Source organism: Geotrypetes seraphini, chromosome 3, assembly GCF_902459505.1.
Source record: "Geotrypetes seraphini chromosome 3, aGeoSer1.1, whole genome shotgun sequence".
NCBI classification, from domain to species: domain Eukaryota; kingdom Metazoa; phylum Chordata; class Amphibia; order Gymnophiona; family Dermophiidae; genus Geotrypetes; species Geotrypetes seraphini.
The window spans coordinates 374,644,289-374,659,748 of record NC_047086.1 but is presented as its reverse complement, the minus strand read 5'-3'; the positions used below and the strand labels follow the sequence as shown (position 1 = coordinate 374,659,748).

General features: G+C 44.5%; 1 protein-coding gene across 3 annotated transcripts in view; it reads right to left on the bottom strand.

Moving 5' to 3' along the window:
- Window positions 1–15,460, bottom strand: part of PSME4 (proteasome activator subunit 4) — a 418,332-nt gene that overhangs the window by 257,098 nt on the left and 145,774 nt on the right. For all 3 annotated transcript variants that reach the window (XM_033936116.1, XM_033936117.1, XM_033936118.1), the window contains one exon: window positions 2,171–2,436. In XM_033936116.1, coding sequence (XP_033792007.1) covers window positions 2,171–2,436 — 266 coding nt within the window. The remainder of the gene's footprint in view (window positions 1–2,170; window positions 2,437–15,460) is intronic.

The following is a 15,460-nucleotide window of genomic DNA, read 5'->3' as shown; positions in this document are numbered from 1 at the left end:
AAAGGTTAAAAAGGAGCGCAGAGAACTGGAAATGCTGCTCCATCACATGAAACTACAAGTACCTCTTGTGGGCCAGAAAAATGGGAATGTAGAGATGGGCTTCCATCAAATTGAGGGAGGCATGAAATTACTCCAGCGCCACTGCCGTTATGACTGTCCAAAAGCTCTCCATGCAGAAATGAGGCATTTCAGCACAGCATTGACCAACTTGAGGTCCAAAATTGGTATCCAGACATCTGAGCCTTTCTCTGGGCCTTTCTCTTGCACAATGAAGTATATGAAGTATCTGCCCAAGCTCGATTCTTTGTCTGGGACAGTCTTTATGGCATGAAGGACCATTAGCCTTTGCACCATTGTCTAGACTCCATGGGCACTCTCCGGCCAATAGCCGGGGAATCTACAAAAAGGTCTACAAAACTGAGCACTGCAACAAGGAGGCTGGAGGAACTTCCAGTTTCAATTCTCACAGCAAGGTACAAATAATGCCTGACAGCACAGAGGCTTTGAACAACCGGTGCACTGTGGGGCCTTTCGCTGGTCCAGGGTCACTTCCGCTTCTTGTGGACACTGAAGACCCTCAGCAGATCAAATAAGCTTTCTACATGAGGCACTGTGCCATGTGCCTGTCTTCTTCAGCTTAGGAGTACAGCTTGAACATAAGAATAGTCTTACTGGGTCAGACCAATGGTCCATCAAGCCCAGCAGCCCAGTCTCATGGTGGTCAATCCAGGTCACTAGTACCTGGCTAAATCCCAAAGAGTAGCAACATTCCATGCTACTGATCCAGGGAAAGCAGTGGTTTGTCCAAATCTTTCTCAATAACAGACTATGGACTTTTCCTCCAGGAAATTGTTCAAATTCTTCTTAAAACCAGCTATGCTATCTGCTCTTACCTCAACCTCTGGAAATGCGTTCCAGAACTTAACTATTCTCTACATACATGAAAAAAATATTTCCCTGTAACTTCGAGTGTCCCCTAGTCTTTGTAATTTTTGACGGAGTGAAAAATCAATCCACTTGTACTCGTTCTGCTCCACTCAGGATTTTGTACACTTCAATCATATCTCCCCTCAGCCGTTTCTTTTCCAAGCTGAAGAGCCCTAACCTTTTCAGTCTTTCCTCATATGAGAGGAGTTACATCCCCTTTATCATCTTGATCACTCTTTTTGTAACCTTTTCTAGTGCCGTTATATCTTTCTTGAGATAAGGAGACCAGAATTGAACGCAATAGTCCAGGCAGCCTGGAGATGTCAGACTGAGTTTTAACCCCCAGAGAATCTCATGCCGCGAAGGGGGAGAGGACCACATAGCCAGCCTACTATTAAGCCCAGCCAAGCCGGGATGGAGCCAAACAACATGTGTTCAAGCTCCTGATAAATCATGGATGTGACCAGCTATACAGGGGACAGCCCCTGAGCTAAAAAATAAATAAATAAATAAAATACAAAAGCAGGCTGGCTACTTAGGTGTCTCTGAGGGCTGATCCTTTTAGCAGCAGACTTCCACAGCATCTTCTCTCAGGCAGAGGTCCCAATGTGGGAACCTCTGGGCACCGAGCCTCCAACTGATCACTAAAAAATACTGGAAAATAATAAAACTGCAGAGAAGAAACATTTCTGAGCAACTTGCTTGCAGAAAAAAACTTGAGGGGGCAGAAATAGCTTCCTGGGAAGGAGGCAGAGTTCAAAGATGATTGTCTAAATCTGTACTCTTAGCTCTTCATTCTTTAAAATAAATATAATTACGCCTTCAAAATTACAGGAGGTCTCCAGTTATTTCCTTTGCTATCCTATTTGTATTTCCTTATTTGTATTTTTCCTATAATTATTGTAGTTCTACCTTGTCCTTCTTGTATCATGTTAGTGTTTTTTTGATTTAGCTTATGTTTTTAACCTGTAATATGGTATCCTTGTTTTTATAATGTACATCGCTTAGAAGTATTATAAGCGATATTATCAAATATTAAATAAACATGAAACCTGATTGACAGCATTCTGCAAGCAACTTGCAAGTTCAGATGCATAACCCTAGCGTTCAGGACTACTAGACACATTGCACTAGATAAAGCAATATAAGATACATTTAAGCTTTGGTGCCACATGAAAACCTATTAAAAATAATACTTTGGGGAAAATAGTTACTTTGTATGGTTGGTATTTTTGTAACTTACTTTTCAAGTACAGGTGGAATTACCATTTCAGGACGCATCAGTGCAAGATTCTGCAGGGCTTGGGCTGCCTCCAGACTACCAGTTTTGCTGAACATGGCCAAAAGAACAGGCTGAATAATGCTTTTTACAAAGTCTGTAATATCCTGATCAGTAAGTTTATGACTATCAGGAACTGGGGTCAGCCAAGTTTTCTTCTTATAACGTTCCCGATGCAGTCTCCTAACAAAACTACACGGTAACCTCTGAAGTAGCTTCATCAGTTTTGTCTGTTGGAATATTAGTAGAAAAGGGGAGTTAATACAAGTAATGAATGCTGATTAGGAAGCACTTTTTATGCACTTTGGAAGTAGAATATCAAAAGTATATTTGGACTACACTCTAAATAATCAAATGTTGATGACATGCATTTACTGAGATCAAGACTTATTAAGTACAATAATTTTAAAACACTATGGAAAGTAAGAAAAGCCAGTTAAAATGCTTTATACATGATAATACAAGATAAAGCAAGAGAATCCCTAAAACAGACACAATTAAACCTAAAAAAGAATGTTAAGCCTTGACCTCTTAACTTGTATTAAAAGTGAACAGTTTCACAGCATATTTACATGCTTTTTTTTTTTTTTTTTTAACCTGCAGAAAAAAGATCTAACTCTACTTTTGTAAGATATAAGATCTGAACAATGAAAACACTATTAGGTTCATAATTGAAATGAAAATACATCCAAAAACCTGCCTAAATCGGCACTTGGATGATTAAAAAGACAGGTCATACAAGTGCCGATAATCAAAACATGTTTTAGACGTATCTAAAAGCAGCTTTAGGCCTTTTCAGTGCCACTGTGCGCCCAGAGTGAAAAAGGGCTTTTTTGAAGGAGTGGTTAGGGCGGGATGTGGACCAACCTGAAGCGATAATCAAAAGTTTAACGAGACTGCTTAGACGGAACTTATACGTTGTGACTTAGCCAATCTAAAAACAGGCATAAGTGCCCAGAAGTTATCCAAAGTGACCAGATAACCACTGCAGGGATAAAATACAGACCCACACATACTCCCTAATGATCACTGACCCCCAACTGCCTCCAGAACCTGACATAGGAAAACCTAGTAGAGCAGCACAGAGGTGGCTTAAGTAGTCTGGGGGGTGGGCTAGTGAACCATAGAGAGGTGGACACAGGCCCATAAGCCACTCTAACCACTGCATTCATGGTGAAAATGTGCACCCACCAAAACCCTACTGTACTGTCATATAGGTGCCACCTGTAGCCATAAGGGCTATTAGGGTGGTAGACAGGTGGGTATAATAGGTTTGGGAGTGTTTTTTGGGGGGCTCACCATGACCTATAAGGGAGTTATGGTGAGATGTTTATGTAGCACCCTTTTTCTGAAGTTTACAGCAGTGCCCTGTAAGGTGCCCCACTACTCTTTTGCCATGTCTGGGAGGCCAGTCCATCACATTGCTAACCTCTCCCACATCTAAAAGGTCTTTTTCTAGGCGTTTTGGACTTGGACAATTTTTGGACGAGAATGGGGTATAAAGATAGACAACTTAGCGGTCTGGACAATTAAATGGCTGGATGCAGAAACAGACGATTCTTGAAAAAAAAAAAAATTATTTTTGACGTATTTTTCAAGAATGGACTTTGGATGCTGCCAACTTTGGACAACTAGTGCCTTAGGCCCAAAATGGACTTAGACATTCTTTTCAATGCCACTCCACATAACAATTTTTTTTTTTTTGGTCCTGGGTAATAAGTGTTCTTTCTTAATTGCCTATGCTATAAAAGTATAGAAAATGGCTATCATTCCCCTCAAATTTTGCTTTTGTGACTAGGATATTGATAGTATGAAATTTACCTTTATTGCAAAACATTCCAGAACCTATCCAGTTTGTAATCACTTAGGGGGCCCTTTTACTAAGGCACGGTAGGGTATTGCTGAGCAGCAAACAATATTGCAGGCATACTGCACTTGCCACAGCAGTAAAAAAAATTACCATGTGACAATTCAGGCAGTAAGGCTTAACGCGGCTGTGGGCGGAGATGGACAGAGGAAATGGTGTGTTATGGGTATATGTACCCCAATGCACTGGCGCGCTGCAGTAAAGGTGTGTGAAGTTTCTTACTGCCAGATTAGCAAAGGAACCTTTACCCTCTTAAAAAAGGAAGGCAGTAAGGGCTTTTCAGACACGGTTACTGCAGCGCATATGGGTGGAAAACTGTCTCAGCAGACACACCTACAAGCCATGCTTGTTTGACATGTGGTAATTTCTGAATTGCCATAGGCCAAAATCAGAAGTAGGTGCCAGCTGCACTAATTTTGGCCATAGGCATTAGTAAAAGGGCCCCTTAGAGTAACTTCAAGAACTTTCCATCAAAATAAATAGTAGTACACTATAACTATAGAGATCTTAAGCCTGCTAGTTCAGTTCAGTTTCAACTGCCTAAGTGGTAACTTATCTGCATTGTTTTAGATAGATAACTTTGTCCCCATCCCACAGCATCTATCCCCATCCCCGTCCCATCCCATCCCCGAGTTTTGTCCCTATCCCATCCCTGCAAAAGCTCTGTCCTCATCTGCATAAGTCATCTATCAATGGCATTCCAAACACTCAATGACTCAAGTATTCAATGTCATCCTGAGATAGTCAGGATAAAGTCTGTGATGCTGTTCAACTCAGTGCAGTGTGAGGGCTTGTTGCAAGAAGCTGAACAGCACTTTATCCTGTCTCAAGAAGACATTGAATGCTGGAGTGTTTGGAATGCCATTGGTAGATGATTCCACTAAAGTCTACGTGTTTAGCTATTAGCGAAGTACGTTAGGTTTCTGTTATTTTCCACAATAAAGTGCAGATATTGAAGGTTCATTTAATAAAATACTGCTAGATTTTATTTTATTTTTTGCATTTTGGCCCGGATTCTGTATAGGACGCCCGGGATGGGCATCCTATACAGAATCGGGCCTACACCCGCCCAAACTAAACCCGACTCTGTAACTGACGTCCATGTTACAGACGCCGGGTACAGAACCAGGTTACTTTAGATGGGGCTGCTATACTTAATCGCGGCAAGGAATCTCCCTGCTGCAATTAGTATAGCAGTCGCACCTACGACCGCCAGTCTCCTTCCCCCCCCACTCCGCCACCCTGATGATCGCCGGCAAGAGGGTGCCAAACCCCTTCTGCCAGACCCTCCCCAATAGCCCCCCCGAAGATCACCGGTAGGAGGGTGCTCAACCCCTCCTCAATGAAACACCCCACCCAAGAACCCCCCCTTGGGCTTACCAGCCATAGGAGGGGCCTTAGGCGCCTGGGCCAATCAGGCCCTAGGATCCAGTGGGTTGGACAGGGGAGGGGGGCCCGCCTCATTTGGACAGAGGCGGGCCTGCTGGTCAGACGGTGCGAGGACCCATCCAGCCAAGCCCGAGGGGGGTTCCAGGGTGGGATGTTTCATTGGGGAGGGGTCCGGCAGGAGGGATTGGGCACGCTCCTGCTGGCGATCTTTGGGGGGACCATGGGGGGGTCCGGTAGGAGGGGTTGAGCACCCTCCTGCCAGCAATCTTCAGGGGAGCCATTGGGAGGTTCTGGCAGGAGGGGCTGGGCACCCTCCTGCCGGCGATCTTCAAGGGGACCATTGGGGAGGTCCAGCAGGAGGGGTTGGGCACTCTCCTGCCGGAGATCGTCGGGGGGGGGCCATTGAGGGGTCTGGCAGGAGGGGTTGGACACCCTCTTGCCGATGATCGTCAGGGGGAGGGGAGACTGGTGGCCATAGCCGCAACCGCTGAACTAATCGAATTAAGTATAGCGGCTGCGTCTACTTACCATGTAGGCCAGCATTTTGCTGTCCTACATGATAAGCGTTTCCCGCTCTACTAGGGAGACGCGTAGGGCCACGTAGGTTCACCTAAGGCTACCGCCTAGCCTTAGGCGAGCTTAGGCAGGCCTCCCTAGGCTCCCATAATGTAGGCGGCCTGTCTGGGGAGCATTTTTTTTTTAGAAAACATGCCTCCCGATTGGCTGATTAGACAGCTGTAGGACGCCTACAGCTGCCTACAATCTGGACATACTTTACAGAATCCAGGCCAAAATATAATGGAGGAATAGAAATCTGTAATGTATGTAATTATTTAATGACTGTGGTAATACTGTATTAATGGGGTTCTAAAGAATCCAACTCCATTTGTCATAATAAGCATAATGGAGACACTAGTGTTGTTTCTGTACTGATTTATTGCTCTTTTTCAATAAAACAGACTTGACATAAACTGTCTTTATCAATGCATTATTGCTTAGTGTGAAAACATACAAGTTATAGCTATAATACTAAGAAATTTGCTCTATTAAGCAAAAATAGCAAATTTTAAAAACGTTTTATGTAATCAGTGATTTTGAGGGACTCAGGATGGGCTTTACAAGGTATATTTTAGCATGCCTGTTGGGGATCAATACAATCCTTGGGCACCTCACTTCACTTGTGAGCACTGCACAAAAACTCAGGAAGGTAAGACAATTTTGTTTCTTATTAGGATGGCAGAAGTTTCTACTATAAAATTTCTTTGAACGTTTAAATTTTACAAATATTAAACTTTTTAAATTTTCATTGTTATTTTAAAATACTGTATGAAATATGTTGTGAGAATCTCATACAGATTAGTCATAGATGAAATAAATTTATTGTTTTCATTACCACAATTTCATTTTGTTCTTCTACAGGATGGTACAGAGGGGAAAAGAAAGCCATGAAGTTTGTTGTCCCAAGAATTTGGTGGGAACCCACTGACCACTCAAGCAACTGCTACTTCTGCATGGTAGACCCTTCCAAACATCAACCTTGCAAGCATGCATCTGCAATCACATATCCAGACATTCTTTCATCCATCATCCAAGTGCCACATTGCCCTGAGCTCCCCATATTCTCTACCCGAGAGAGAGAGAGAGAGAGAGAGAGAAGCTGTCTTCAGAAGAGAGCAGCAAGCCAGGGAGATGTTGTAGATGTTAGAGAAACCCATACTATCCAAACCAAAAGAAGCCTCAATGACTCAATCAGAGATCTTGGTCTCACCAAGTGCAATGCTGAGCTTTTGATGTCTAGGTTCAAGCAGTGGAACTTGTTGGATGAAAGTGTGCAAGTCACAGATCAGAGGAAGTGTCACCAAGTTTTTTCCACCTTCTTCATCCGTCAAGATGGGCTATGTTTCTGCTACAATGTGACCAGTCTGTTTGAAGCAATTGGAATCGCCTGTAACCTGAAACAGTGGTCTCTTCATTGATAGCTCATCTGGGAGCATCAAAACCATGCTGCTCCAAAATGGGAACAAGTAACCATCTCTTCCACTGGCTCACTCAGTGTATCTCAAAGAGGATTAAAACAGTATCAAGACCTTAATTAGGTACCTTGAAGTATGATGAGTAAGGCTAGGAGGTCATCAAAGACTTCAAAATAGTGGCATTCGTAAGGAGTCTCCAAAGTAGTTTTACCAAGTTTCCCTGCTTTCTCTGCCTTTGGGACAGCAGGGAACAAAAGACTCAATTCCAAAGGTAGGACTGGTTACTCTTTGGGGAGAACCGACGTCAAAAATAAAAAAGCAAATCATATAACTAAAAAAAGTATTCAATAAAACTTATTTAAAAGCAAATTCTCTTAAATGGAGCACACTGTTTCCATGTGAAATCTTTTAACAGACAGGAACCAATTGACCCCCTTGAGATCCAATACCAACAGGAAGGAGCCCCCCTTTTGGGGGGATGACAAAATAAATGGAATATTTGCCCAGGACCCAGTGGTCCCAAGGGATCGGGACAAGGGATCTCAAGTGCTGTTAACTCTCTCAGAGTCACCAGCACTGCCTCCCTTTTTTGTTGCGTGTGACAAGGGGAAATCAAAAAGGAATTGATGACCAGAGAGGCTAGCTCTAACTTGTAGACATCTATGACAATATCTAGGACACACTGGTCTGATGTCACCTTGACCCATTCCCCATAAAAAGAAAAAGATGACCCCCCTACAAGACTGTCTGGAGAATAGGCCAGCAGCCCATCATTGAGCTGCTCTGGAGACTGCAGCGGAGTGGCTGGTCTAAGAGGGACCTCATTTGTCCGAACAAAAAGACTGCTTCTGCGAGAAATGGGATCTCTAAAATTGGCAAGATCATCACAGATGGTATCTCTTCAAATCTCATAGGCATGGTCTGCTGTGCACCTGCTTCCCTGTCCCTCTAGGACGATCTTCAATGAGGGACTGAGTTTTAATCTTCAAGTTCTCTGCCTAATTTTACCAACCAGGTCTTCTCTAAAAAGAAGGTATCTCCTTAAAGGGAAGCTTAATCAAACACAGAGGTGGAATTTGCCGCCCAATGTCACAACCACAAGATCCAACAACCTGTAATGGCCACCACCATTTGCTTAGCAGACGCTTTGACCAAAATATAGAGAGGGTCAGCCAAGTAGGCCAAGCCAGACTCTATAGAGGGGAGCCGAGAAACTGAAAGCGTCTGGCTCCGCCATGGCATTTGTTGACTGTTGGACCCAGGACAGACAGGCCAAGGCAACATAGGAGCTGCAAATAGCTGCCTGAAGACACAGTACCATCCCCTCAAAGGAAAACTTGAGAGGCTCTTCTAGTCTATGATTCTGAGTGTCCTACAGGGTTACCCCACCTTCCATAGGAATAGGGTTCTTATTTGTCACTGCCACTATCAAGGTCCACCTTTGACCACTTAATCTTGTCCAACGGGGCCATAGCCCCGTTGGCATCTCGCAATGTCCACTGTGCAGAGAACAACTCCTAAATGGCCTCATGAACTGGGAAAGATCTGGGAGGACACCTCATACTGCCATCTTAGGATTCGTCAAGGCAGGAGTGTAACTCCAGAGTGGAAATATTGAGGAACCCTAGGCCACTGACAATGAAGAATGGTAATTCCTCTCTGCAAAGACCCTAATAGCTGCAGGGTCATCCATTCCATTAGCAAGAAGGTTTCCTATAGCTGGGAGCTCCAGCTGCACTATGGGGTCAGAAACCGCAGATTCTGTGAGCGAACCTTTCTCTATACAGAAATAAATCTCTCTAACTTGCATACTCTCTGACATCTAAACCTTTCTCTTTACAGAAATAAATCCCTCTAACTTGGAAATGGCAGGGAGGACACAGAGTACCAAAGCTACTATCAAGATCAACACTCCAGCATCCGGAGGGACCCAGGGGATGGTCAAGGTCTGTACACAAAAGGCAGAGGGCGACATGGATCAGAGGGCAGAGGTCTCAGTGCAGACCGAGACCTTCCCCCCCCTCCCAAAGTGCACTACAGTCTCTACGCAGACAGAGGAGCTAGGAAACTTAGGCGAGGATATCTTGCAGGAACTACTGAGCCTCAGGGAGGAGGTAAAGCGCCTGAGGAGCATCAGGGATGACGAGGCCTTCATCGACGACGCCATCCTGGAACTGTCACACATCACAGAGAGAACACACGACAGGTCCACCCTCGACACGCCCAAACCTACAGCACTAAACACAACGATTGGAGTAAAGGAGATGATTGGAAATGCTGGCCCCTGGCAACTAGTAACATCCTCTACGGGCAAGCGAAGTAAACCCACCTCATTCTCACTCTCTTCTTCTTCTTCTTCTTTTTCTCTTCAACAGGATAGCCGTTCATCAATACCACAGCTAACTCTCAGAAATAGATTTCAGATCTTACAGGATGGAACCACCGAGGAAATAGCAGAAGGGACTCATGAGGATACCCAGCTCACAACGTCAAATCCAGAGCACGCAGACCGGCCCCCTCAGAAGGAACGAAGAGTGGTAGTCATTGGTGACTCCATGCTAAGGGGCACCGAGGGACCAATTTGCAGGCCTAATTTTCAGTCAAGAGAGGTCTGCTGTCTCCCTGGAGCCAGGAGCCAGGATATTATCACTAGCCTAGACAAAATTCTAAAACCTAATGATCATTTTCCCATGTTTCTCATCCATGTAGGCACAAACGACACTGCTAGGAATGCCACAGAGAACATCCCCAGAGATTTTGGAGCGCTGGGAAAGAAGTTGAAGCAGATAGGAGCACAGGTGGTCTTTTAATCAATTCTTCCAGTAAGAAACAAAGGCAGAGCTAGAGAAGAGCGTATTCAACGGACTAACGAATGGCTCCGAGAATGGTGCATAGAAATGAACTTTGGATTCCTAAACCACGGCGAGACGCTCCAGGGACTACAAGGACCAGACGGACTCCACCTAACCAGAAGAGGTAGAAACGTATTTGGACATCGATTGGCCTGCCTACTCCATAGGGCTTTAAACTAGGTAAGTTGGGGGAGGGTACATACTTATATCCTAGAGCAGTAAGAAACCACCCTGAGGAGGCAAGTCGCACTCACACTACCAAGTCTAAGGTAAGTACCAATGATATCCACAATAATTCAGGGAGAAATATCACTGATAATTTAGGAGCCACACTAGCTCGTAAAGGTATCTCTTCACAGATATGGAGGGCTATGTATGTTAATGCACACAGCTTGGGCAATAAAATTCTAGCATTAGAGACTGAGATAACAAACGCCGATCTTGACGTGATAGCGATATCCGAAACCTGGTTCACGGAATCGCATGGGTGGGATATGGTTATACCAGGGTACAACCTACTTCGTTGCGACCGAGAGGGTAAATTGGGAGGAGGAGTAGCGCTATACACTAAGGAAAGCATCAAAACCACCAGAATCACAGATGTTAGATACACCGGGGAATCCCTCTGGGTGAACCTGGCCAGAGGGAATGAAAAATGCCTATACCTTGGGGTGATATATAGACCTCCCAGGCAACAGGAGGACAAAGACATGGAATTAATCGAGGACATAGAAAACATCACACTGCGCGGGGACACAGTAATGTTAGGAGACTTCAACATGCCAGATGCAGATTGGAACACACTCTCCGCGACTATGGGTAGCAGCAAAAGAATATTAACCTCCATAAAGGGTGCACGTCTCAAGCAATTGGTATTGGAGCCCACCAGGGACCAGGCGTTACTAGACCTAGTTCTCACCAACGGAGATAGCGTCACGGAAGTCTCAGTAGGAGACACACTGGCCTCCAGCGACCATAATATGGTATGGCTCAACCTCAAGAAAGGTTTCCCTAAGACAAACACAGCAACAAGGGTTCTCAACTTTAGAGGCACAGACTTCAACCGCATGGGAGATTTTGTCCATCAGGAGCTACATAAACAAGCAATATCTGACAATGTGGAGGATATGTGGTCGTCTCTGAAGTCCATCCTACACGAAGCAACAGACCAATACATAAAGACAGTAAGTAAACGCAGGAGAAACAAAAGACCCCAATGATTCAGTAAAGAAATTTCAGACCTAGTTAAACAGAAAAAAGACGCATTTATCACCTACAAACATTTAGGCAGAGATGGGGCGAAAGAGGACTATCTAGACAGATCTAAAGCTGTCAAAACAGCAGTCAGAGAAGCCAAACTCCGAATGGAGGAAGAGCTAGCACGGAAAATTAAGAAAGGGGATAAATCTTTCTTCAGCTATATTAGTGACAGGAAAAGAAACAAAGATGGGATAGTACGCCTGAAGCAATCGGACGGTAACTTTGCGGAATCAGATTCTGAGAAGGCAGAACTACTAAACAAATACTTCTGTTCAGTGTTCACCCGCGAAGCGCCGGGAGCTGGTCCACAGCTGCAGACGGGAGATAACCAGAAAGACCCGTTTCAAGATTTCGAATTTACGCCCAGTAGCGTCTATGACGAACTATCAAGACTCAAGGTAAACAAAGCCATGGGACTGGATAACCTACACCCCAGAATGCTCAGGGAGTTAAGGGAAGTCCTGGCAGAACCATTATCTGTTCTTTTCAATCTTTCCCTAAGCACAGGAAGGGTCCCCTTGGACTGGAAAACCGCCAACGTAATCCCACTCCACAAAAAGGGCTGCAGGACAGAGACAGCAAACTACAGACCAGTGAGTCTCACGTCTATAGTGTGTAAACTCATGGAAACACTGATCAAACAGAATCTTGACACAATCCTAGACGAACAAAAACTGCGTGATCCACACCAACACGGGTTCACCCAGGGCAGATCCTGCCAATCTAATCTGATTAGCTTTTTTGACTGGGTTACTAGACAACTGGACGCCGGAGAGTCACTGGACGTGGTATATTTGGACTTCAGTAAAGCATTTGATACCGTCCCTCTTCGAAGATTACTGAACAAGCTGAAATCGATAGGATTAGGAGACACTCTAACTACATGGAACATAAGAACATAAGAACTGCCATCTCCGGATCAGACCTTCGGTCCATCAAGTCCGGCGATCCGCACACGCGGAGGCCCTGCCAGGTGTACACCTGTCGTAATTTATAGTCCACCATATCCTTATATGCCTCTCTTAAGGAGATATGCATCTAGTTTGCTCTTGAAGCCTAGGACGGTCGATTCCGCAAAAATCTCATCTGGGAGGGCATTCCAGGTGTCAACCACTCTCTGAGTGAAGCAGAACTTCCTGACATTAGTCCTGAACCTGTCCCCCCTTAGCTTCATTACATGTCCTCTAGTCCGTGTCAAATTGGACAATGAAAATAATCTTCTCTGCTCTATTTTGTCAATTCCTTTCAGTATTTTGAAGGTCTCGATCATATCCCCACGTAGTCTCCTTTTCTCAAGGGAGAACAATCCTAGTGTTATAAGTCTGTCCTCGTATTCCAGTTTCTCCATACCCTTCACCAGTTTTGTTGCTCGTCTCTGCACCCTCTCCAGCAGTTTTATATCCTTCTTTAGGTAGGGAGACCAATGTTGGACGCAGTATTCCAAGTGTGGTCTGACCATTGCCCTATAAAGCGGCATTATAACTTTCTCCGATCTACTCGAGATTCCTTTCTTTATCATGCCCAACATTCTATTTGCCTTCTTTGCCGCTGCCGCGCATTGTGCCGACGGCTTCAGGGTCCTATCTATCAGTACACCCAGGTCCTTTTCTTGTTCACTCTTCCCCAGAGTTGCACCTGACATTGTATACTCGTATTCCTTATTCTTATTGCCTAAATGCATTACCTTGCATTTCTTCACATTGAACTTCATCTGCCATTTCTCCGCCCATGTTTCTAACCGACACAAGTCGCTCTGGAGTTTCTCTCTATCCTCCTGCGATCTGATCGCCCGGCATAGTTTTGTATCGTCTGCAAACTTGATGATCTCACTGGATGTTCCTTCCTCCAGGTCATTGATATAAATATTAAAAAGGATCGGCCCAAGTACCGAGCCCTGGGGTACACCACTAGTCACTTTCTCCCAGTCGGAGAACTTCCCATTTATGCCCACTCTCTGCTTTCGGTTTTCCAGCCATTTGCCTATCCATCTTTGTATATCCCCCTCTATGCCATGGCTTTGTAGTTTCCTGAGAAGTCTTTCGTGTGGAACTTTGTCGAACGCTTTCTGGAAGTCCAAGTATATTATGTCCACCGGCTTCCCACTATCAATTTGCTCGTTCACGGTCTCAAAAAATTGGAGTAAATTCGTCAAACATGATTTCCCTTTCCTGAATCCATGTTGACTGGGTTTCATCAAGTCGTGTGCGTCCAAGTGCCGGACCATGCTATCCTTGATCAGTGCTTCAACCATCTTGCCGGGGACAGACGTAAGACTCACAGGTCTATAGTTGCCCGGTTCCCCTCTCGATCCTTTTTTGAAAATTGGGGTGACGTTCGCTATCCTCCAGTCGTCTGGTATCTGTCCAGTTCCGATTGTCAGGTTTGCAAGTTTTTGCAATAACTCTCCGATTTCAACCTTCAATTCCTTTAAGACTCTCGGGTGAATTCCATCCGGTCCAGGGGATTTGACACTTTTAAGTTTGTCGATCTGATAGTATATCTGGTCTAAGTCCACTTCAACTGTGGTGAGGCTGTCTTCTATTTCTCCTGCAAACACTTTCTCCGCTTCAGGTATTGTTGAGGTGTCCTCCTTCGTAAAGACGGACGCAAAGAAGGAATTTAGTTTGTCTGCGATTTGTTTATCTTCCTTGATGTACCCTTTTCTTCCCTGGTCGTCCAAGGGTCCCACTGCCTCTTTTGCAGGTTTTTTCCCTTTCACGTATCTAAAGAAGGGCTTGAAGTTTTTGGCCTCCTGGGCTATTTTTTCCTCATATTCCTGTTTTGCATCCCTCACCGCCTTTGTGACATTTCTTCTGATCATCTTTATGTTTGTTCCAGGCTTCGGTTGTCTTTATGTATTTCCATTTTTTGAAAGAGTCCTTCTTTTCTTTTATGGCTTCCTTCACCTGTTTGGTAAGCCATGCCGGTTCTCTTTTGCTCTTTGATCTCCGATCTTTGGAAATCCTCGGAATGTAGAGATCTTGTGCTTCTGTGATAGTATTTTTCAGTAGGGACCATGCCTGATCTACCGTTTCAAGTTTGTCCACCTTCTTTTCGAGTCGTTTTTCTACCATGGCTCTCATGCGATCGTATTTACCCTTTTTAAAGTTCAAGGTGGTGGTTAAGGTTTTGGCATGTTTCCCTTTCCCGATGTCAAGTTTAAAGTTGATTACATTGTGATCACTCGTTCCCAGTGGAACCATGACTTCCACTTCTGTTATCGGTCCCGTGAGGCCATTTAGGACCAAGTCCAAAGTGGCGTTGCCTCTTGTCGGCTCTTTTACCATTTGTTCCAGGAAGCAATCCCCTAGCACCTCCAGGAACTTGGCCTCCTTGCCGCAGTTGGAGGTTGCTAGTTTCCAGTCTATCCCTGGGAAATTGAAGTCTCCCAATATAATTATATTGCCTGTCTTGCATTCTTGTTTGATTTCCTCCATCATTTCTGAGTCAGTTTCCTCCGCCTGTCCTGGGGGACGATAGTAAAGGCCAATTTTCGTATCTGCGCCATATTGACCAGGAATCTTGATCCAGAGTGATTCAAGCTTCTCTTTCATTTCTGTTGTAACCATTTCAACAGAATCTATTCCCTCCTTAACATATAGAGCAATACCTCCACCTTTCTGCCCTACTCGATCTCTTCTATACAGCTTGTATCCCTGTAGTACTGTGTCCCATTTGTTTTCTTCATTCCACCATGTTTCTGTTATGCCAATGATATCCAATATGTCATGTCTTGCTATTGTCTCTAGTTCCCCCATTTTGTTACCTAGACTTCTAGCATTCGTATACATACATCTAAGTTCCCTTCGTGTTACCTTTTTGGACCTTCTACTCTTGGCCGTCCCTGTAGTTTCAATTACGGTATCCTTTACTGCTCCTGTGTTATCACCCTTGTTTGCTGTGTGGTCGTCCC